The sequence below is a fragment of the Oncorhynchus mykiss genome, chromosome 26 (genome assembly GCF_057628025.1).
Source record: "Oncorhynchus mykiss isolate SJ-2025 chromosome 26, ASM5762802v1, whole genome shotgun sequence".
NCBI classification, from domain to species: Eukaryota; Metazoa; Chordata; class Actinopteri; order Salmoniformes; family Salmonidae; genus Oncorhynchus; species Oncorhynchus mykiss.
Window position 1 is genome coordinate 19,028,995 of NC_143047.1, and position 21,674 is coordinate 19,050,668.

Sequence of the window (21,674 nt, forward strand, 5' to 3'; positions counted from 1 at the left end):
ATGTTTACTGTACCTCATACCTCTGCATTTTAATCTGGTACTGGTACTCCCTGTATATAACTCCATTAATGTGTATTTTATTGTCCCCCACGATGAAATTGGGGAAGGGACTGTGTGGATTTGTCTCCGTCTGTAAATGCATATGTTTGTCGCTATATCTCAGACAGCACTGGCCCAATTTTTGACAAAACTTGGATTAATGGTGCGTTTTGCCATAGAGATCTGGCATTTCCAAAATTACACCGATTGGCCCAATGCAGGAGTTTATAGTAATTAACTGAATTGTTAGTCACACACAATATCTCAATTGGCCCAAGGGGTGGGGGGGTGGGGCACTGCATCATTCGTGGGAATGGCATGTTTACCGTTGCCTTGTTAATTTATTTAAATTTTTATATAGATAGAATCCTAATGGCTGAAGTAATATTACCTTCACAAAATGTGTGACTGTGTGTGCGTGCGTGCGTGCGTACATGCACAGGGAAGGAAGAGGTGCGTGGGTCTTCATCACCTTGTATCTGGTAGCAGCAGCAGACTGACAAGTTGAGGTTTCCAGTTCAGTCAGTGTAGTGGCTTTTTTTAGCCACACAGTGGCAGAAGCTACACAGTGAAAATGCTGTATGTCTGATGTACAGTATGTCTAATGGGAAATAAGAGATACCATTTTTTTTTGCAGTCAATAGTTGGTGTTACAAAGAGAGCATTTTCTCAAACCTTGACCCTTTCCTAACCTTAACCTAATTATTCTAACATGCTACGTTAATTCTCCTAACCACCTACGTTAATTCTCCTAACCTGCTGCATAAGTTCTCCTAACCTGTTACAAAACAGTCACATTCAACAAATTCACTATTAATTCAACACAAATAGCTGTCCCTGAGCAGTGCAACTGCATGTGGGGCCACACACCTCTATATCGATTGTTCCTTGAATTTAAAGAAAAATGTTTCCCCCCAATTCATATATTCATTGACATTTCACAGTGGAATCTACTGTAGTGATGTACTGTATTCAGTACTGAAATCATATTATATTAAATCAGGGTACAGGGATATTTCTAAAACTCTGTCCAAGACAAATGTATTATTGTCAATACATGATATTGTATTGTACAAAGCCTTTTGTGCATGGAACTCCATTCCATTTTATATATCGCAAGTGAACAACAAACCTGGTTTCAAAAAACAAATTAAGCAACACCTTACGGCACAACGCCTCTCCCCCAAGTGACCTACTTGTTGTTTGTATGTACTGACATGTATGTGTAACTGATAGATGCACACACACAACATGTTAATGTTTTCATATGTATGTAAATTGTAAAGTATTTTGTCTGTAATGTATTTTTCGTTATATGTCGGACCCCAGTAAGACTAGCTGTCGCCATTGGCGTCATCTAATGGGATCCTAATAAATAAAACATATTAATTTATAGGCTAACTTGATATTGAAAAGTGGCTTGGTTTGTCGCTGTTGAATTTCATTGCACTTTAATGGTTGTTTTCAACAAATATAAACGGCCCTATCAAATAAAAGCAAACCGGATTTGTTGCGCTAGTGAGGTAGGAGGGACTAGTATTTGCCTGCGCCCGACGTAAGGCGGTTGTAGACAAGCGGTGAAAGGCGGTTGTGAAGGTACTGCCATAAACAGAGCGCAGACTGCGCCTTTAAGAAGTGCAAATCGAAACAGTAAAGCATTCGCGGTGTCAATGTACTAACAATGAATTTAATCGATATGGTCTTGATACAACTCTTGCTGTTGTTTAATTGCTTATGGAATATTAAAGGTAAGTTTTGGCATTCTGATTCATACAGCAAGGAAAGTGGTTCATCGCTAGCTAGCTCGCTAATCGGATTGAGAAAATGGTAGCAAGCGAGCTAGGCTAGCAGCGTTAACGTTACCTAGCTGGGAGGGGTGCAGCTCCTGGTTTTTTTACATTTATGGTTCCGCTAGGACTACATCGAGAGAGCCTGCTCGAGCCTACGAAAGGTCCACCGAAGTGAAATAAGAATGTAACTGTGGTGGATATTTTTCTTAAGACATTCTCAACTATCTAGACTGTTTACTAAAAGTTATATAGTATCAACATACTAGTCCCCATTAATGCAGTTTCAGTCACGCACTGTTAGTTCTGAGAATCAAGTACAGTGGTTCCCAAACTTGAAATGGGGTCCCCTGAGAATATGTGATGTTAACAAACAAATTAACTTTTTATTTGATCTTCAACTGGGTATAGAAGAGAACTTGTTAGTGTCAACTAAGACCTATTACACTATTAGAATATGCTTTCATAGTTCTGGACATCCGGCAGGACCTACAGTTTAGTAAATATGAACACACAGCATTAACTAATGTTAGGGATATACTTTTTCCAAATGGGGTCCTCTGTATTAGAGATCGACCGATTTATGATTTCTCGATGCCGGTTATTGGAGGACCAAAAAAAGCCAATGTTGATTTTTATATATATTTGTAACAATGACAATTACAACAATACTGAATGAATGATGAACACTTTTTTTTATTTTAACTTAATATAATGAATGCATCAATAAACTCCTATTTAGTCTCAAATAAATAATGAAACCTGTTCAATTTGGTTTAAATAATGCAAAAACAAAGTGTTGAAGAAGAAAGTAAAAGTGCAATATGTGCCATGTAAAAAAAAAAAAAAGGCTAACGTTTAAGTTCCTTGCTCAGAACATGAAAATATATGAAAGCTGGTGGTTCCTTTTTAACATGAGTCTTCAATATTCCCAGGTAAGAAGTTTTACGTTGTAGTTATTATAGGACTATTTCTCTCTATACCATTTGTATTTCATATACCTTTGACTACTGGATGTTCTAATAGGTACTTTAGTATTGCCATCCTTATCTCGGGAGCTGATCGGCTTGAAGTCATAAACAGCGCAATGCTTGAAGCATTGTGAAGAGCTGCTGGCACACGCAGTAAAGTGCTGTTTGAATGAATGCTTACGAGCCTGCTGCTGCTTACCACCGCTCAGTCAGACTGCTCTATCAAATCATAGACTTAGTTATAACACAGAAATACGAGCCTTACGTCATTAATATGGTAAAATCCAGAAACTATAATTTTGAAAATCACCCGTTTGGCAAAGTAGGCTGTGATTCAATGATAAATGAACAGGCACCGCATCGATTATATGCAACGCAGGACAACCTAGATAAACTAGTAATATCCTCAACCATGTGTAGTTAACTAGTGATTATGTTAAGATTAATTGTTTTTTAAAGATACATTTAATGCTAGCTAGCACCTTACCTTGGCTCCTTGCTGCACTCGCATAACAGGTAGTCAGCCTGCCACGCAGTCTCCTCGTGGAGTGCAATGTAATCGGCCATGATCGGTGTCCAAATATGCAGATTACTGATTGTTATGAAAACTTGAAACTGGCCCTAATTAATCGGCCATTACGATTTAATCGGTCGACCTCTACACGGTATATTCTAGTGTCAATTTAGGGTCTTGTGCAGTAAACGTTTGGGAACCCCTGGTCTAGTAGCAAGTTGATTTGTGTAGATTTTTGCTGCCAAAGTGATTACATGCTAATGTACAGAATTTGCTAGCTATTTCGACAGAAAGGAAAAGGCTAATCATACATTGTGACTTGGTAAATTACATTTGTCATTCTCATGATGTGCCCAACTCACTGACTTTTTTCTTTCTGTATTTTATACAGCCTAGCTAGATCTCTATGGCTCTGATGCAAATATGACTTTATTTCTATGGTAGACTATAATGAGTTAGTGATCTGTATTTTAAAAATTCTAAGCTAATTTTGAATTCATTCAGCACTTAGACGACCTGAAAACATGACACATGGACAGGATGTCCCCTGTGATGCAGTAGCATGCATTAGAATAGACTTTCACTGACCCATGAAGGCTATTTCATAAACATGCCATCAATAATTTGACTTCATCATTCACACTGTTAAGGTCCCACTCCATCTGGGTCTGACTACTGCTGAGTTGACTATACGCCTCATCTGTCTGACATCGAATGCATTTTTCATTTCCCTCTCCTGTTTGCCATGGGCTAAAATACATATGCAGGGTCTGTTTTTTTTTCTTACCTGCTCTGACAGTCTGTTTTTTCTTGTATGTGAACAAAGTGAGTAATTGATATGCCTGAAGCTGCTGTGGGCCTTGTGTTCCCCTGAGCATTGAGCTCCCCTGCAATTCCTGACTGGTGTCCTGTTTGTTTGTTCAGTGATGGAAACAGAAACATTCCACTGCAGATTAAGTGTTTCAGAGACTGCTCGGTCTGATTTAAATGATCAGGACTTGGATTTAATTTGAGCCTCAAATTGTTATTGTGTTGTAAAATCCCCATATTGAAATTACTAGTGCATAATTTATCATCCTAATTAATTATTTTGTTTGTTGATTCCACTTGAGAACTCTCATTAGCTGATAAAGTAGAATGAACCATGTTTCATGACTCTCCTCGGTGAGCTAATATTCCCACTCATTTGCATTAATCATGGGTGTTTGTTGACTTATATTATTCATGATGGCCAAGTTTGAGCCTTTCATTTGCCTATTTGACTTTTAGTGCAGTAATGACTCCAATCCATTCAAGGGACTGGGACATATGCTCAAATTCTAATACTTTAAAGTACATCCTTCCTCCCTGTCTTCAGCTGACCTTAGGGTGATGACTCTTCTGATGTGGATTGATTCGTGAAGCAACTCAATGTTAGCCATATTGGTTTTACCTACCATGTCTGGTCACGGTTCACTTGAAGGGCGTAAAGAATAAATAAATAAATGCTTTAAACAATGCCTTCAGCATCGAATTGGTTCATCTGACATGGGCCAGATGTTGAGTTTGGTCAGATAGTCATTTTGCTGTCAGACTAATTGCAGAACTAAACAGAGCAGCAGCAGAGCTCTGTGTGAGGCACATGTTCCCTGGTGTGTCCTTGAGAGCGTTTGCTGCCAACTGAGAGCGTGTCAGCAGAGAGGATGCCACCTAGACTCCGTGATGGCTCACCACGATGTTTGCTGTCTGTGGAAAAGGGGATATGAGCCAGCCAGACTGGAACTCAAAGGTTTACTGAGGAAACAGAGTTCTCTTAGAGGACCATGACAATGTTCTTTCATAAACTAAGAAGATAAGTCCGCCAATGTCCAATCCAAATGCAATTTTAAAAGCACAGATTTGTATTCAAAGGGAGAGTTTGGGATTAAATTGGTCACCACTATAGCAATTCATGTCCTCTAGGCTTAGGCTATATGCTCAGAACCTCAGATCGTTGTACACTGAGTGTACAAAACATTAGGAACACCCTCCTAATATTGTGTTGCATGGACTCTATAAGGTGTCAAGCTTTCCACAGGGATGCTTTCCACAGTGGCTGGGTGGCCTTTGGGTGGTGGACCATTCTTGATACACGCGTGACAACCCTTAACACACTCGAACCAGTGCGCCTGCACCTACTACCATACCCCGTTCAAATGCACTTAAATCCCTCTGAATTGCACACGTACACAATCCTTGTCTCAAGGCTTAAAAATCCTTCTTCACCCGGTGTCCTCCTCTTCATCAACACCGATTTGAAGTGGATTTAACAAGTGACATCAATAAGGGATCATAGCTTTCAGCTAGATTTACCTGGTCGTTCTATGTCATGGAAAGAGCAGGTGTTCCTAATGTTTTGTACACTGTGCATAATCTTATACATTTTACTGGGAAGGCAAATTATATTATCAGGATTTGGGTTCTAATCTGTATTTCAATGCTAGATGCCACATGCAGATTAATAATGAATGTAAGAGATGTTGTCATAACCATAGATTTGATTCTGGGTGGATATTAATGATTTGTTAGGGTTTGTGGTAACAGATTCTTCCCTTTTGACTCAAATATGTTTCCAGAGTTGAACATTAATTATTCATAGAGGGAAAGCAGGAGATCTGGCTAATCTGTTCAGTACCAGCTAAACATTTTTAGCTGGTACTGATCCAAAAGCCATAATTTCTAAAGAGGAAGTAGAGTAGGCAACCATGTTAATTAAACTAGTAACATCCCTATGTTCCAACGGATCATATTCTCTTCACCAGTTGAGATGCTGTCTTTTCACTTGCGCTGTGGGACTCCACACACCGGCTTCATTATCTCCCATTCTGCGTTTTCACGCAGACATTACATGGGGTGTGTGACTTCCCCGTACATTTTAATGTATTGGAGAGCATTTGCCAAGAGAAGATTAGAAGATGTCAGCGAGACTCTGAGAGAGAGACTCTGACGAAAGGCCTTGTTTGTATGTGGAGAATAAAAGAGTGTTTTGGAGCCATCAGGAGTCCTGTGCTTTGGTAGTACACAGTGGCTTGTCAGGGAGGCATAGCAAAGCCTTTCAGAATGTGGGGAAATATGTAATCCTGGATTCTATTTCCCCTCACATATCCAAAGAACTTCAATGAGTCTCCACAATTGACATTGTTATAAAAACACTTGATATTGTGTTTTGTTAGTTTGAAGCATACAGAGCAGCATTCTGGTACATTCACATTCAGAAAGCCAAATATTATTGACCATATTCAAGATGTGCAATGTCAGTGTCAGAAATGCAGAGGGGCTTTGTGCATTTTTGCCCCTAGATTTTCCAAATTTGCCCCTGAGAGCTCTTGATGGAAAAAGCTGCTGCAATCTTTTCAAAACAAGTCAACAGGGGCAAAATATGCCCCTAACTTTAGATCTTTTTTTCTCCATTGGTATCACACTTCATACAGAATGTGTCTGCAAAGGATTCTCCTTGACTCATCCAATCAGATAAAGTGCACTCTGCTGGCAGCTATCTCCCCCATCTTGCTCTCTTTGTTGTCAACATTCTTATTTTCAATGCATTTTCCAAGTTGTGAAAATGCTAGTGTTCTTGTCTGGTGTATTGTCAACCAAGGTCAGATATTGCTTAATTGGATTTGCACCACTCAATGGCATCATTTCCATGTTTCAGGTGTTGCCTAATATCCAGGCTATAAACAAATAGGCCCGATGTACGAAATGCAGGGAAGTTTGTCTAGTGGTGGTAGAGTATTGATACCCAACGCAATATGACACTTCTTCACCTTAGGAGGAAATGTGATTCACACAAGATATATTTTTTTTGCTCAACTAATTTAAACCTCTGAATAAGGCACGATTAACCCACAGCTGTATGTTATCATACTCCTACTGTAGTGCATGTAGGGTTAGAACATTCAATAAAGACACTCCCGCTCTCAGCTGGTCATAGTGTGTGGTTCTGCAGTAGTGTAAACTCAGTGACATGATGGGCGGAGCTGTTTCCGTTCTGTTCCATCCCAGGGTGCAGACAGAGTCGTGTGTGTGTGCACCACAAACATTCACTGTAATATTAAAACATTGGTCATGACAGGAAATGGATGCTTGTCTGTGTTTGTGAAAGGTTGAAAAACACAGGGAGGGAGTAAAGAGAAGAAAAATAAGACCTTTTGATGTAATGTCACTGCTATTGTGATGTCATAGGTTTCCTGGTTGACATGTAGACCTCAGCAATATGGATACTGAATGTTTTTTTGTGTTGAGGTATTTTGTTAAAAAAATGTCTTCACATTTTCAAACAGTCCATTTAGTAAGGCCCGCGTCCAGAGACACATACCAGCTCTATTGGTAGTACAGTACTACACCTGCACCTGTCGACGACACAAGTTGTTCAGCTCCCACTCCATTCTTACATTTGTTAAACATATCATATAGAGCGTGTGTGGCAAGCTTACAATGATGGCAAAAAACATTTGAGAGTGCGCTGACCCTGGTGCTAGAGGGGGTATGCAGCTGGAGGTTGAATGTTTTGAAGGTGTACTTGACCATAACATGTTTGGGAACCACTGTACTAGTCAAATTAGGCCTAGGCCCTCTGAAGACAGCATCAAGCAACAATGCAGGAAACTGAAACATGTAGCCAAGCCTGAACAATCAATAAGGATTACCAGTGATGTTTTACTGACAGGGACCTACCTACTTACCAGTCATTGCTTATCAGACTCACCACATTGGTTTGTTGAAGCACCATTTCCTCTGTTGATTTCTTATGTGGGGAAACTGTGAAATGGTTGGCTAGTTTGTTCATTCTGATACTTGTGACATGGTGCCTGACATTTTGTATTTCTATAATGACTGTGTTCTCACATTCCCTGTCAGTTTGTTTTTCTGGCTTTATTCAGAGTGCATGGTTCTACCGCTAGTGTTTTGACTTGCCAATCAGTTTCCTGAAAGACAATAGTAAACTAACATTGACCTGAAAATGGTTGCTGTGTTAAATCGTGTTCGTGTCAAATCACTAATTCCTTTCACAGCGATATCTCTTTCAGCTGGGAGCTGTAAGCAAGCATCACATTCAGTTCTGACTTCATTATCAGTAGGCTCTTTGCTTGTTAACACAGACTACTAACTTGCCCTGCCTCTTGTTTCTTTGCTCTCTGCATCATATTCAAGTGGATGTTGAGCAGTAAGACTAGAATGAAGAAATCTACTCAAAACCGCAATGTTTTTGTGTGTGTGGGCCTAGTCTAGTTATAATTTTGTGCTAAGCCCTCAGCACATAGAAACATGCCTTCGCATCACAATCTCCTTTGGCCGTGACTTTCCACAGTAGGCTAACCTAGTTCTATGTGCAGACATTGTGCTGCGTGAGCCATACATAATATCTGCTTCATAATTATTTTAGCATTTCATGAGCAATGGACCACACACCCTGTACAGTAGTTCAGAGGAACTTCTTCTAAGCATGCATGGAATGAGGAGCAACATTGTACCTAGCTACTAATGATGAGGGAAAAATACATAGTTACAATTGTGCTTTGTTTTTCTCCTGCGGGCAGCGTTAGCTAGAGACAGCCGGCTGTCCCTGCACCAAAACTCAGGTATTTTCCTTCCCATCTTTAAAATAAAAAATGGTGAGCCAACATGTTTTCAGCACTTTTTTATTTCCCCGACTGATCAAAACTCATTTTCTCGTGTTCTGTCTATCTGAAGCAGACATAACGTGAGCATTATGTTTGGAACATGAAATCGCAATCCATATCGTATCGGCACCAAAGTATCGCGCTAATATCATATTGTGGCGGCAGGGTAGCCTAGTTCAAATCAAGTTCAAATCCCCGAGCTGACAAGGTACAAGTCTGTCGTTCTGCCCCTGAACAGGCAGTTAACCCACTGTTCCTAGGCCGTCATTGTAAATAATAATTTGTTCTTAACTGACTTGCCTAGTTAAATAAAGGTAAAATAAATAAATAAAATTGTGTGGTCCCTGGCAATTCCTGGCCCTACTAGCTACATTATGCTTTTGTATTTCAGACCGCTGCCTTGACAATTGCCCATACAGGACTGCGGCTCCCAGACCCAAAAGTGTCTTTGTCCAAAAACATCTACTGTCACCACTACCCATCGGATTAGTAGCTTCTCAGCGGTTAAAGGCTGCAGCTAGCCACAGGGACCACTGGACAGTGGACATGGCATTGGTCCACACCACAACAGTACCCACCAATGCCATGTTATTTGCATCCCTCAGTAGTCAATGGCTAGATGTCTTGTCAGGGATGTAGTCTAGTGGTTTACCCATCACTCAGTGTTGTGGTATGGTGCAATAGCAGCCAGGAGAACAAGTGGTGGAGCCCTGAGCTCTCTGGCCTGTCAAACAACCTGCCTTTACCCAGCATGCTAATGTACGTGGAGGGTGACTCATCATGACCCAAGCTGTTTCCACTTCCTCTGTTCCTGTCAATGGGTTCTATCTGGCCTGTCAAACTTGGCACCTCTGTGAGTGAGGATGAAGACTTCACTGAAATATTATTGACTAAGCCTACAGTATGAAGCCCACAGGCACTACTTGTCATTGACAGCTCTGGCAATTTGGACTAGCAGGTGCATTCCAGCAGGATACAAATAAGGAGTAGCCAACATTTTCTCTTGCAAATTAGTGTTAGTCCTTTACCCTGCCAACTAATTCAAAGTCAGTGACTACTTGCAACACTTCAAATGGCTTGACTAGGCAAACAACATTCTTGTATCCGCTAGGCATAGGCCTATATTGTTTGGGGCAGCAGGTAAGCTAGTGGTTAAAGCGTTGGGCCAGTAACCGAAAGGTTGCTAGATCAAATCTCTGAGCTGACAAGGTAAAAATCTGTCGTTCTGCCCCTGAACAAGGCAGTTAACCCACTGTTCATAGGCCGTCTTTGTAAATAAGAATTTGTTCTTAACTGACTTGCCTATTTAAATAAAGGTAAAAATAAAAAATATAAATAAAAAATTTAAAAAAAACATCTCGATTTGAATATTCCAGAGTGTTTTCCATGAACTTTTTGTGGCTAGATAAGGGAGGAAATTATGTTAATGATTGACTTGCTAGTTATCTCTTAAAAAAAAAAAAAATTTTTTTTAATGTAATGAAAACACTTCCTTATGCTGCCATAGAGCACTGGGGTCACAGTCCTCACATGCCCCTCCCTTCCTCTGGACAGTGACCCTGCACACAGATGTGGTGTGATAGGGAAAGGAAAATACGAGGCAAAGCTGTGTCATGGAAACAAGTCGTACATTCCTCCAATGGGTTTTCTCAATGAAAAAATCCATGAATCCACTGGAGTCGTATGTGGTCTGACAACTGAAGGGACCGTGGTGTGCCTGCCATACTCCATCTCCAACCAACAGCCTTCGAGTTGACCTTTACCCCGTTGATTCAGTTTGTCGTAGGCAGCTTTGGCTGCTGTAGGCTGGGTTAGTACATAACATTGTAAATATTTCCTTCACTGAAAGGCATATCCCCTGAAACTGTACATTGTACCAATAGAGGGAAAAATACATCCCATTGTCATGAAGTTTAAGATATCTGGGTTTTGTTAAACTGTGACTAAATCTACTTTGTTGCAACTTCGGTTCTTAGAAACTTTCAGTGTTGCAATTACTAGGGCTGTGATACCAATATTTTTCCCATGACAAAAATGAAAACACACGAAGCAGACAAACCTCTTTGGTCTTTTAACAATCTGCTGTATTTAAGTTGTGTGCTACAGTTTGGAAATTAAATAAATGTGACTCTGGATGATAACCTAATGATGTTTGTTTCCAACATTTAGGGCTGTTATCCTAAAGAAGTTCAATCCTCATGTGTTTGTTTACTTGCCATGGTACTAACAAGTATCACCATACTGGTATCATGCCGGCCCTAGCAATTACTCTGAACAAATATTCAAACGAGAACGAACCTTGTTCTTTTAACCAAACATTTCAATTCAACTAAAGGCTGTTTTGCATAATAGTGTTGTCAATATTTTGTGTATCACTTCTCAAACACCAGCCCTTGCCAAATTGAGCCATATACAATGAGCTGTCTTTTTAGTCAAATAATTGCATTTTTCTCTTGTCTATTCTGCTTTATTCCACTGGTGTTGCATGTTAATAGGCTGTATGGGACAATGCATAGGCGATGTCATGCCCATGTATGGGGGTTGATGGAGGCAATCTGAGCGTGCTCTATTTTGTTTTCATACAAGGCCCCTCTGTTTCCTGATTGATTAATCTTCTTCCCTTATTCTCACATTAAAAAGCCCACCAGCTCCTGTGTTTCTGTCTGTGTGCCACACTAGACTACTACTGTCATTAGTCTATTTCTTGGGGGAGGGCTAAAAAAAGCTAGTGTAAATCTCTGAATATTTTCTCCCTGACTCATTCATGAACATGTCATGGCAGGCCGGGTGTGGCCCCTGCTTGTTGAAGAGTTTTTACTCCCACACACTAGGGCCACCAGGACAATACAATTGCTGTGTTTTACTGTGAGACCATTACCCCAGCAGCACTGTATGAGCTCCTCTCTTTAGGTAAGCACGGAGTGTCCCCTTCATATCAAACACAGCATTCGCTGATGACCATACATTTGTAATGGTGTTTTTAAACTAGCGTCTCAAGTAGTAGGCTAACGCATCAACAGCTGTGAGAATCTCTATCTTTTGAACTTGTTTTTTTGTATGGCGATATAGTCTCCCTGCTCATGACGTTATAGACGGGTTGGTTGTTTAGCAACACAACCGACGCTTGGGCAACTGTGGGGAAAGACCGACAGGGTTGGCTTAGATTGTTAACAGCATATAAACTATATTTAGTCTCCAAGGAAAAACAGGAAGCAAGGAAAGCACTGGGGATATACAGAGAGGCTGGTACAAAAATGGTATTAGCTTACTGTATGTGTTAAAATACATATGGTCTGTGTCCGTTAAAAGACACAGACTAAATTTATTTTAACACGTACAGTAAGCTAATACCATTTTTTTTTAACATAAATTAAAACCAATACATTTGCACAATGAGATTGTTTCTCAAATACATTGTTACAGTTGTTGGTTAGCTAGCAAATTTGAGCTATATTAGCATAGACGTGACATCAGTAAAAACACACCTCAAAACAAGACATGGTATCAAGATAAAACTAGCTTGAAAGAGCAACCTATGATTCCCACTCGGCAGCTTCTTGTCATTTTTGCTAGCTATCTGGCCGTCCAGAAAAACAACAACATGGCCTTCTGCCCCATTGAAGCGCGCCCATTGTTTGCATGACGTTGCCAGCTAACCAGTCTACAACCAGCTAGCAGGTGGACTGCTAAAACAGCAATTCATTTGGCTCTTATCCTCAGGTGTGTTCGACTGTTCGCATCTGACCGTTCTTTAAAGCCTTTGTTGACTAGGAGTGGACTAATGATAACGCTTGGCGGATGAGCTGTTCTGTGCGGCGGTGTCTCGCGCTCCAGCTTGTGTGTAAGCCTGTTTAGCGTGGTAGAGAATTGAGCCGCTGCTCTGGTGTCGCTGTAAGAGCCAGTCCCTCCCTGGCCGTGCTCCGTCTTCATTACCCAGAGTTGTGTGGAGGCACACTGTCAGAGAGTGCTCTTTAGCATCTGTGTCACAGCGCTTTAATGAAATTGATGGCCTATGTCTAAATATGAGCCGGTCTTCATGCAGCTGAGCTCTCCTCTCAGGATTATGCTTTGCCTCCACAGTTCTGTCCACTTAGCCGTACTCTTGACTTCTTGCAAACTGAGGGCTTCATCAGCGGAGAGCTTGGAGACTGGGTAGATGTGCTCATGTAACTTTTTTAGGCACTGTCTTGACATTTTCTTGTTTTAATGTTAGGCATTTCTCTTTCACAAAAGGCATTTGTTTTTCACAAGTGGCAACATCCCTCCTTTTTAAGAATAATCTTTTTGCTGTTTTGCTTTCAGCTGTATATTCATCTAATCTCCTCAGATCCTCTTCTAGTGCATTCTGGAGGTAGGAGGAAAATCGAATGTGGAAAAAGGATTATTCTTCCCAGATGAAATGGTCTGCTGTCAACACTCCCTTCATAGAAAACCATTGTTCCTTTGCCACACTGTTGTGCTGTGTGCTTAAAGTGTTTTTGTGTTCTAGTCTAGCAGATGTGAATATTCTTTTTTTTCTCACTCAGTATTTCTTGAGCCCTTTCAAATTCAAATGTTTAAACGTTCTCAACTCTAGTACACAGCTGTCAGGGAGGAGGCTGTATTTTCCACCTAAGGAGCCCCTCAGTGTGAATGAAGTGGGATCATGTTCCCACCAATGGGAAGCTCTGGAGACACCAGACTGGACACACAGTCTAGCCCTACTGTCCGGACTGACTAGTGAGAGGAGCAGTTTGAACGTTTGCCCAGTGTTGCCAAGCTGTCTGGGCAGAGGAATATTCTCAGCTAGCATCAGCCAGTATAGTAGACAGTCTCAATAAGGCTCTAACACTGCAACCAGCCAGCATAGCATCAGTCAGCCAACTGCTGAGCTACATATGAGCAGGAGCCAGTGTGCTGTTCCTATGGGGCTAGCTTTAATTTGAACCTGAAAAAGAACTGAATGAATAAGTGATGGCTGCTTCCATCCCGTGCTGATTGCTAAAAGTGTGACCGTTGCATCTAAAAGCTCTTTAAAAGCCTCCTGTTTCTACATTAATGTCCCCTCACTCTCCTGAAAAAGTAACAGCACAGTGACAGACCCCCAGGAGAGAGGGGTAGCCTCGTGTGGAATCGCAATGCATGTCAGTGTCCCTCGCTTAACGAGCAGCATTTATCCCCTAGCCAGAACTAGATAAGTGGAGAGTTTTATCACAGCCGAGCAGGTGGAGGCAGGGGCTGTGCCGCTGCTGCCTCCGGGAGAAAACTCCTTCTAACGCTGCTGATGACTACAAAGTTTTTAGTGATTTCTCCTTTCTTTTCTCTGTGCAGGATTGCTTTGCTCAAACTGTGAATGAGAAAAACTCCTTCATTTCAACCACAATCACTAAGGAGAATTCAAAGGAACGGGAAATCTCTAGCTTCTGATCTAGGCTATATGCCTATAGGCTAAACATACACATACTTAGGTAGTACAACTGTTGGTGTGCACAAAGTCTTTGTCAAGGTTGCTCATAAGGCAAGGCAATCTAGAAAGTAAACTCCCTTACCTCAGAGTGGAAGATAGCTTTTTGTTCTAGTGGTATGGTTGACTCTGGAGTAGGGCTGTCCCTGACTTAAAAAAATAAAATGTGTCTAAAACTTGAAATGGTGCCATGTTTACTGGTTGCTCAGGAGGTAAAGGGGAAGTTGGATGAGTGGAATACATTTGATTAGTTGTGGAAAATACTGCAAATAAAGAAACAGAAGGTAAGGAGCAAGCCCTGCATGCATATTATGTGTGCCAAACAGGTGCTGTTAGATTACTATAGCTTTCTGACTGTTTGGAACAATGTAAACACTAATTAAATGATAAGCGTACCATAGTCAATTTTGTATATATTCTTTTAAGCCTTTATTCCAGCGGTCGACTAAATTGGGTCAGCCGTACTCTGGAGCATGGTGTACTAATGACCAGGTTTTGATAGCAGTTGGTTACATAATGGTGCTACTCCTCAGCTTTATTGAAGAGTATGTAAGCCTTTTTCATGTCTTAGTCGTGACAGACTTTCAGCATGCTTATAGAGAAGACCACTCAACATGTACTGCAATTACACAAATGACTGATGATTGGTGGAAATGAATTGATAAGAATGTCAAATCAAATGGATTGGTCACGTACACATGGTTAGCAGATGTTGTGAGTGTAGCGAAATGTTTGTGCATCCAGTTCTGACAGTGCAGTAATATCTAACAAGTAATCTAACAATTGCCTAATACACACATCTAAGTGAAGGAATGGAATAAGAATATATACATATATGGATGAGCAATGACTTAGCAGCATAGGCAAGATGCAATAGATGGTATAAAATACAGTATATACATATGAAATGAGTAATGCAAGATATGTAAACATTAAAGTGACTAGTGATCCATTTATTAAAGTGGCCAATGATTTCAAGTCTGTATGTAGGCAGCAGCATCTGTGTTAGTGATGGCTGTTTAACAGTCTGATGGCCTTGAGATGGAGACTTAACAGCTTCTCGGTCCCAGCTTTGATGCACCTGCACTGACCTTGTTTTCTGGATGGTAGTGGGGTGAACAGGCAGTGGCTCGGGTGGTTGTTGTCCTTGACAATCTTTGGCCTTCCTGTGACATCGGGTGCTGTAGAGTGTCCTGGAGGGCAGGTAGTTTGCCCCTGGTGATGTGTTGTGTAGACCTCACCACCCTCTGAAGAGCCCTGCTGTTGTGGGCAGTGTAGTTGCCGCACCAGGTGGTGGTACAGCCCGACAGGATGCTCTCAATTGTGCATCTGTAAAAGTTTGGGTTTTGGGTGACAAGCCAAAGTTCTTCAGCCTCCTGAGGTTGAAGAGGCGTTGTTGCGCCGCCTTCACCATACTGTCTGTGTGGGTGGACCATTTCAGTTTGTCCGTGATGTGTACGCCCAGGAACTTAAAACGTTCCCGCTTCTCCACTGCTGTCCCTTCGATGTGGATAGGGGGGTGCTCACTGTGCTGTTTCCTGAAGTCCACGATCATCTCCTTTGTTTTGTTGATGTTGAGTGATGGGTTGTTTTCCTGACACCACACACCGAGTGCCCTCACCACCTCCCTATAGGCTGTCTTGTTGTTGTTGGTAATCAAGCCCTCTACTGTTGTGTCGTCTGCTAACTTAATGATTTGAGTTGGAGACGTGCATGGCCACTCAGTAATGGGTGAACAGGGAGTACAGGAGGGGGCTAAGCACGCACCCTTGTGGGGACCCAGTGTTGAGGAACAGCGATGTGGAGATTTTTCCTACCTTCACCACCTGGGGGCGGCCCGACAGGAAGTCCAGGACCCAATTGCACAGGGCGGGGTTGAGACCCAGGGCCTCAAGCTTTAATGATGAGTTTGGAGGGTATTATGGTGTTGAATGCTGAGCTGTAGTCAATGAACGGCATTCTTCCATAAGTATTCCTCTTGTCCAGATGGGATAGGGTAGTGTGATGGCGATTGCATCATCTGACCTATTGGGGCGGTATGCAAATTGAAGTGGGTCTAGGGTGACAGGTAAGGTGGAGGTGATATGATCCTTGACTAGTCTCTCAAAGCACTTGTGACAGAAGTGAGTGCTATGGGGCAATAGTCATTTAGTTCAGTTACCTTTGCCTTCTTGGTTACAGGAACAATGGTGGTCATCTTGAAGCATGTGGGGACAGCAGACTGGGATAGGGAGATATTGAATATGTCCCTATCTGGTCTGTGCATGCTCTGAGGACGCGGCTAGGGATGCCATCTGGGCCGGGGCCCTGCGAGGGTTAACACGTTTTAAATGTCTTACTCACATCGGCCACGGAGAAGGAGAGCCCACAGTTCTTGGTAGCCGGCCGTGTCTGGCACTGTATAAAAATGATTTTGTTGGCATTTACATATATCCCCATTACCAGTAAAACATCATCAAAACCTATTTCTTTCACTTACTTGCTGTGCTGTTTTCGTTGTTCAGTAGTTTCATTCTCAACCAGCTCTGTCTGTCCGTGGCCTCTCTTGCTCGGTGCGCACTGTCACTGTGTCCGTTTCCATCTTGTCCAGCTGTGTATGTAACATTTCACGTAAACCCTGTTTCTTGTCTGCATGGAAGTTGCAGTCCTTATGCCTAGCATCGAGCATGGTGGCGACACCGTAAAGAGGCTCAGAGAGAATGCCACTGAATTGCTTGTTCACAGCCTCGAGTACTTTTGTAAGTTTTAACCCCACGGTCTGTGTTGGCAGTTTTGTTGAGCAGGAGTTTCAATGCCATGACAGAGGGGTATCACGTCTGCTGCAGACGCAGTTGATGAGCTTATTTATCCAGTCAGTTGTTCGAATGGAGCTAGCTAGTGTGTTCATGTTTCAAACGTGCTGGTTGTCCTACCGCTGATGCCATTTGAGAACATTCTTGAGCATGTGCTGTCAGGCTCATGAGGCTGACATCGCTGGTCCAAATGTCAGTTGTGAAGCAAATGGCAGTGACGCCCATAGCAAGTAGCTCATGGATGTGCGTTTCAACAATACTGTGTAACTCCGGTAGGGCAACACCTGAAGAATACCATCTACTTGATAGTGTGTACCAGGGCTCAAGGTGCTCGACCGATCGGTGAAAGACGACAGAGGACGGTTGATTGTCAAGGGCAATGAATTCCATTATCTTTGTGTTTAATGGATTTCCCCTTTTGAGTTGTCTCGCTGAAATGTTCTTCCTCTTTCAAATCACTGCTCCACTTGAACGTGTTTAGTAGTTGGAAGTGTGCGCTTAGTATTTTTCTGCTTTTGTTCTGCGGAGAATTGGGGCAGGTGGTCAGTCCAGTTCAAGTGCTGAGCAGTCTGATGGATTGTAGATACCAACAGTCTCAAGGACAGTTTCTATCAGACCTCATGCTCTGATACTGTCTGCCCGGTGATAAGGGAGAGAGCAGCTCGTGGCTGAGGTGTGTGGGGTCCTTAATGATGCTGCATGTCTTACTCAGGCACGTTGCTTATGTAGATGTCCTGGAGCATAGTCCCAGTGACGTGCTGGTCCATCTTCACCACCCGCTGGAGGGCCTTGTGGACGGAGCAATTTGTGTACCAGGCCGTGATGCAAACGGTCCGGATGCTCTCAATGGTGCAGCGGTAGTATTTGGAGATGACCTAGGGCAGCATGCCAAATTTCTTCAGCCCCTTAGGAAGCAGAGACTCTGTTATGCCCTCTTGACATGAATGGTGGTGGTGGTGGTGGTGTTGGTCCGTGACAAGTCCTCAGTGATGTGGAAGCCAAGGAACATAAAAATCCTGTCTCTCTACTGCAGTCCCATTGATTTGGATTGGGGTATGTTCCCTCCTCTGCTTCCTGAAGTTAACAATCAGGTATTTTGTTTTGCTGATGTGGAGGGAGAGGTTGTTGTCATGACACCACAATGCTAGGTCACTTACCTCCTCCCTATAGGCTGACTCATCGTTGTTGTTTATCAGGCCTACAACCGTGGTGTCGTCAGCAAACTTGATGATGGAGTTGGTGTTGTGTAAAGCCAACATGAATGAGGCTATGTAATGTTTTTGAACCTTTTTTCACAGTACATCAAATTTAAAGTGCTCTGGTGATTACATTTTTTTTTTTTTTTTAATAAACCTCCGGAATTGGAAGGGAAACAAAAAATCTCTCTGAAGTTTGACAAATGGCAATTTGTCTGTGTTGGCGGAGTTTCTCTGCTGTAATGTGTTTCTGGGAGCAGGGGGAGGGAAGATGGGGCTGGGGATTGGATCACATCAGTGTAGAGATGCCTGGAACCCCTGCTAGGAGCTGGAAATGATGAGAATGGTGTTTGTCAGATAATAAAGTGGTCTGAGTCAGCAGGAGGCAGACTAAAGGGTGTCTAGCTAGCTGCTCTTGATGGGAATCACTCTAGGTCCCTATGATGGGAATCACTCTAGGTCCCTATGATGGGAAGGAGAATGGGGATATATTTTGCAGCACACTGCAGTCTTTTGCTTATCATCTACTCAACTTGTGGAAGGTTTTTCTTTTCTTTTTCTCCCCAGCATTTCAACACTACATCTCTTATGTTGGAATGGGAAAAGTGAATGAAGCAAATATATACCATTGGGCCTCTATAGTATTATAGTATCTTGTGGGTGCAGGTGTCCTTCAAAAGTGAAGCTATTCTTAGTCCCAAAAACAGTGCTTGAAGAAGTAACATCTTTATCCAAGGAAGGATGAAATGGAACACACACACACACACACACACACACACACAGTAAGTATAAATCAATGGTGAGAATGAGAGAAATACACACAGCCTGCTGTTGTATTATTCATAAGATACTTGTGAATCTAGTCAAGGCTAAAGCTTTCATAATGAGGGATTATGTGTCATGGTCTCGGGTTAAAAATAATTCCTAATATACTAGCTACGTTTTGAAGTAGTGCTGTTCTGAAGTTTTGTCACTGCACCCCATGCCAACCTGCCGGTGAGGAATGAGTTGTTTTGACTTTTTAATTGGCCATTAAAAGTCTGTTTTCACCTCTGTTCCTGCAGGTCAGTATGGAAACCCTCTGAACAAGTACATCCACCACTATGAGGGCCTGTCCTACGACACAGAGGCCCTGCACAGCAACCACCAGAGAGCCAAGAGGGCCGTCTCCCATGAGGACAAGGTCCTACAGCTTGACTTCCACGCACATGGAAGGTACGTCACACTCTTTAGTCTAGTGTACATTTTAAAGTTCATAAGAGATCTAGCGTTAGCCTGCTTGCCAAATCTGTAGTGCTTTAGCCAACTCATCTGATTTATTGTTGTCATGCCATTCATTTACCAATTATTGACTGATGTGACAATGTCAGTCAGAGGAGTTGGATAGAATACTAACAGATCTGGCTTCTGCTTTCCAGGCAAGTCGAGCGTCACGCCCAACTCAACAAACCTGTCGACGCTCGTAGTAAATAACTGACCTGTGACGTGTTTTCCTGCATGAACAAAAGCTTCTTCTTTTTTTTATCAAGGGAGGAATCTCCCAATGAAGTCTGTGTGGGGTTTTGGATTACAGGGGTATCTTAACATGGGATCAGGAGCAATTCTGAGCCCTGGACTCTTGTGAGCCAACATTGTCTTTCCCACACTGGCTGGGACTCTGAGAGAGCGGTGTGGTAGTCTGGCTTGGCATTGTGCACCAGCGTGATACAGGGATAGCCTACTGGAAGGCAGAGGGTGTTCACTGGTAACCAGGCCTAAAGTGTTGTTATATCAGCCTGCAGCAAGCTACTTCTTCTCACAGGCACCCACCTATTCCTACCAAATGTTTAGTAGTCTGTCCTAGGCTGACTCTGTGCCTCTCTGTATGTGGGATGGGTTTGTGGTTATTAAATCCAGCTGATTGTAGTCTCCAGCTATCTCTGACCTTGACTGATATGGTCACCAAGCCAAACAGAAACCTAGAGGTTAATGTGAAGAGATAGAAAAGATGTACATGCATCTAAGAGAAGTGCTGCTGTCTGGATTTTGGTTAATCCAGAATGCTTTGTTTGAGGAATGATGGCCAGGAGCTCGCTCCCTCCCTTCCCCCACACATAATCTACTGTTTCTATTTCAGATGGTGGATAAAGTCTTACCGATTTGGGGACTAGCAGTCCATGTTACCACCTGTCTCTTAACTAAGATGACCCTCACCCTCCCAACAGGGCAAAATCCTTTCTGTCCTCCTCTGACAGTTCACAAACCGTCAGTACAGGACTGTGTTTTATTCCGCCAGCTCTGTTCTCTCTCCTCTCTCTCTCCTCTTTGCCACGGGAGCGGTACTGAGTCCTGACCTTGACGTTTGGATTCACTCCCAGTGGAGGGAAGAGGGTATCGTCCTCTTGTGTAACAGACAACAGCAGCAGTGCAGACTGGCAGTGCAGACTGGCAGTGCAGACTGGCAGTGCAGACTGGCAGTGCAGAGGTTCCTTTGGTAGCTGCAATACAGCTAGACCCATCTCTGCTATAGTGTTACCTACCTTCTAATCCCAAAGCTACTGGGCAGAGGACTCTTGTCACTGGGAAGGTTTTGTGTCTGTACAATGTGCATGTCACTTTCCCGTCATTATGATATTCATGACAGTTTTAACTCATCCCCGGCTTAAATCACATCAGTCCTATTTTGTTCAAGTAGACCCTAGTTCATCTCTTTCATAATGGCACCATTTTATGTTTTGGAAACATTTACTTTGGGTGATAACACAGCGTAGAGTTCCTGCTATCTGTATTTCCAGATAGCAGTGTTGTGGTCTCCCAGGGATGGTGAGAACAGGCTGCAGTGGTCACTTCCTGCTTGTCTGTTTCAGAGGACCGTTTCATTCACTGCTTGTTCTGGAGATAGTCCTGCAGGTGTTCACATTGTCTCCCAGTAACTACACCAGATAGGTTGAATGTGCTAGTGTGTCAGTTAAGCAGTCATAAAACACTGCCTCTTCTCTGTGTAGAACAGAGCTCATAATTATTCAGTGCCTGGACTGAAGGGGAAAATGCAGCTTTTCTGGGGATGGCACGTCTTGTACACCTCCCCCGGTTCGCTGTGCCTCGAACGAGCTCATCAACCAACACTTTCAAACTGGGACACACGCACTTGTTCGTACATTCATTCGTTCGTACATTCATTCGTTAATGCGTACATTCGTACTTACATACATAGATACATACAGTTGAAGTCGGAAGTTTACATACACCTTAGCCAAATACATTTCAACTCAGTTTTTCACAATTCCTGACATTTAATCCAAGTAAAAACC

At 42.5% G+C, this 21,674-nt stretch overlaps 1 protein-coding gene across 1 annotated transcript in view; it reads left to right on the forward strand.

Moving 5' to 3' along the window:
* The first annotated feature begins 1,663 nt into the window (after positions 1–1,663).
* Positions 1,664–21,674, forward strand: part of ada10 (ADAM 10) — a 51,404-nt gene continuing 31,393 nt past the window's right edge. Inside the window, 2 exon segments of the mRNA NM_001160624.2 lie at positions 1,664–1,787; positions 19,449–19,599. Coding sequence (NP_001154096.1) covers positions 1,721–1,787; positions 19,449–19,599 — 218 coding nt within the window. The 5' untranslated portion in view covers positions 1,664–1,720.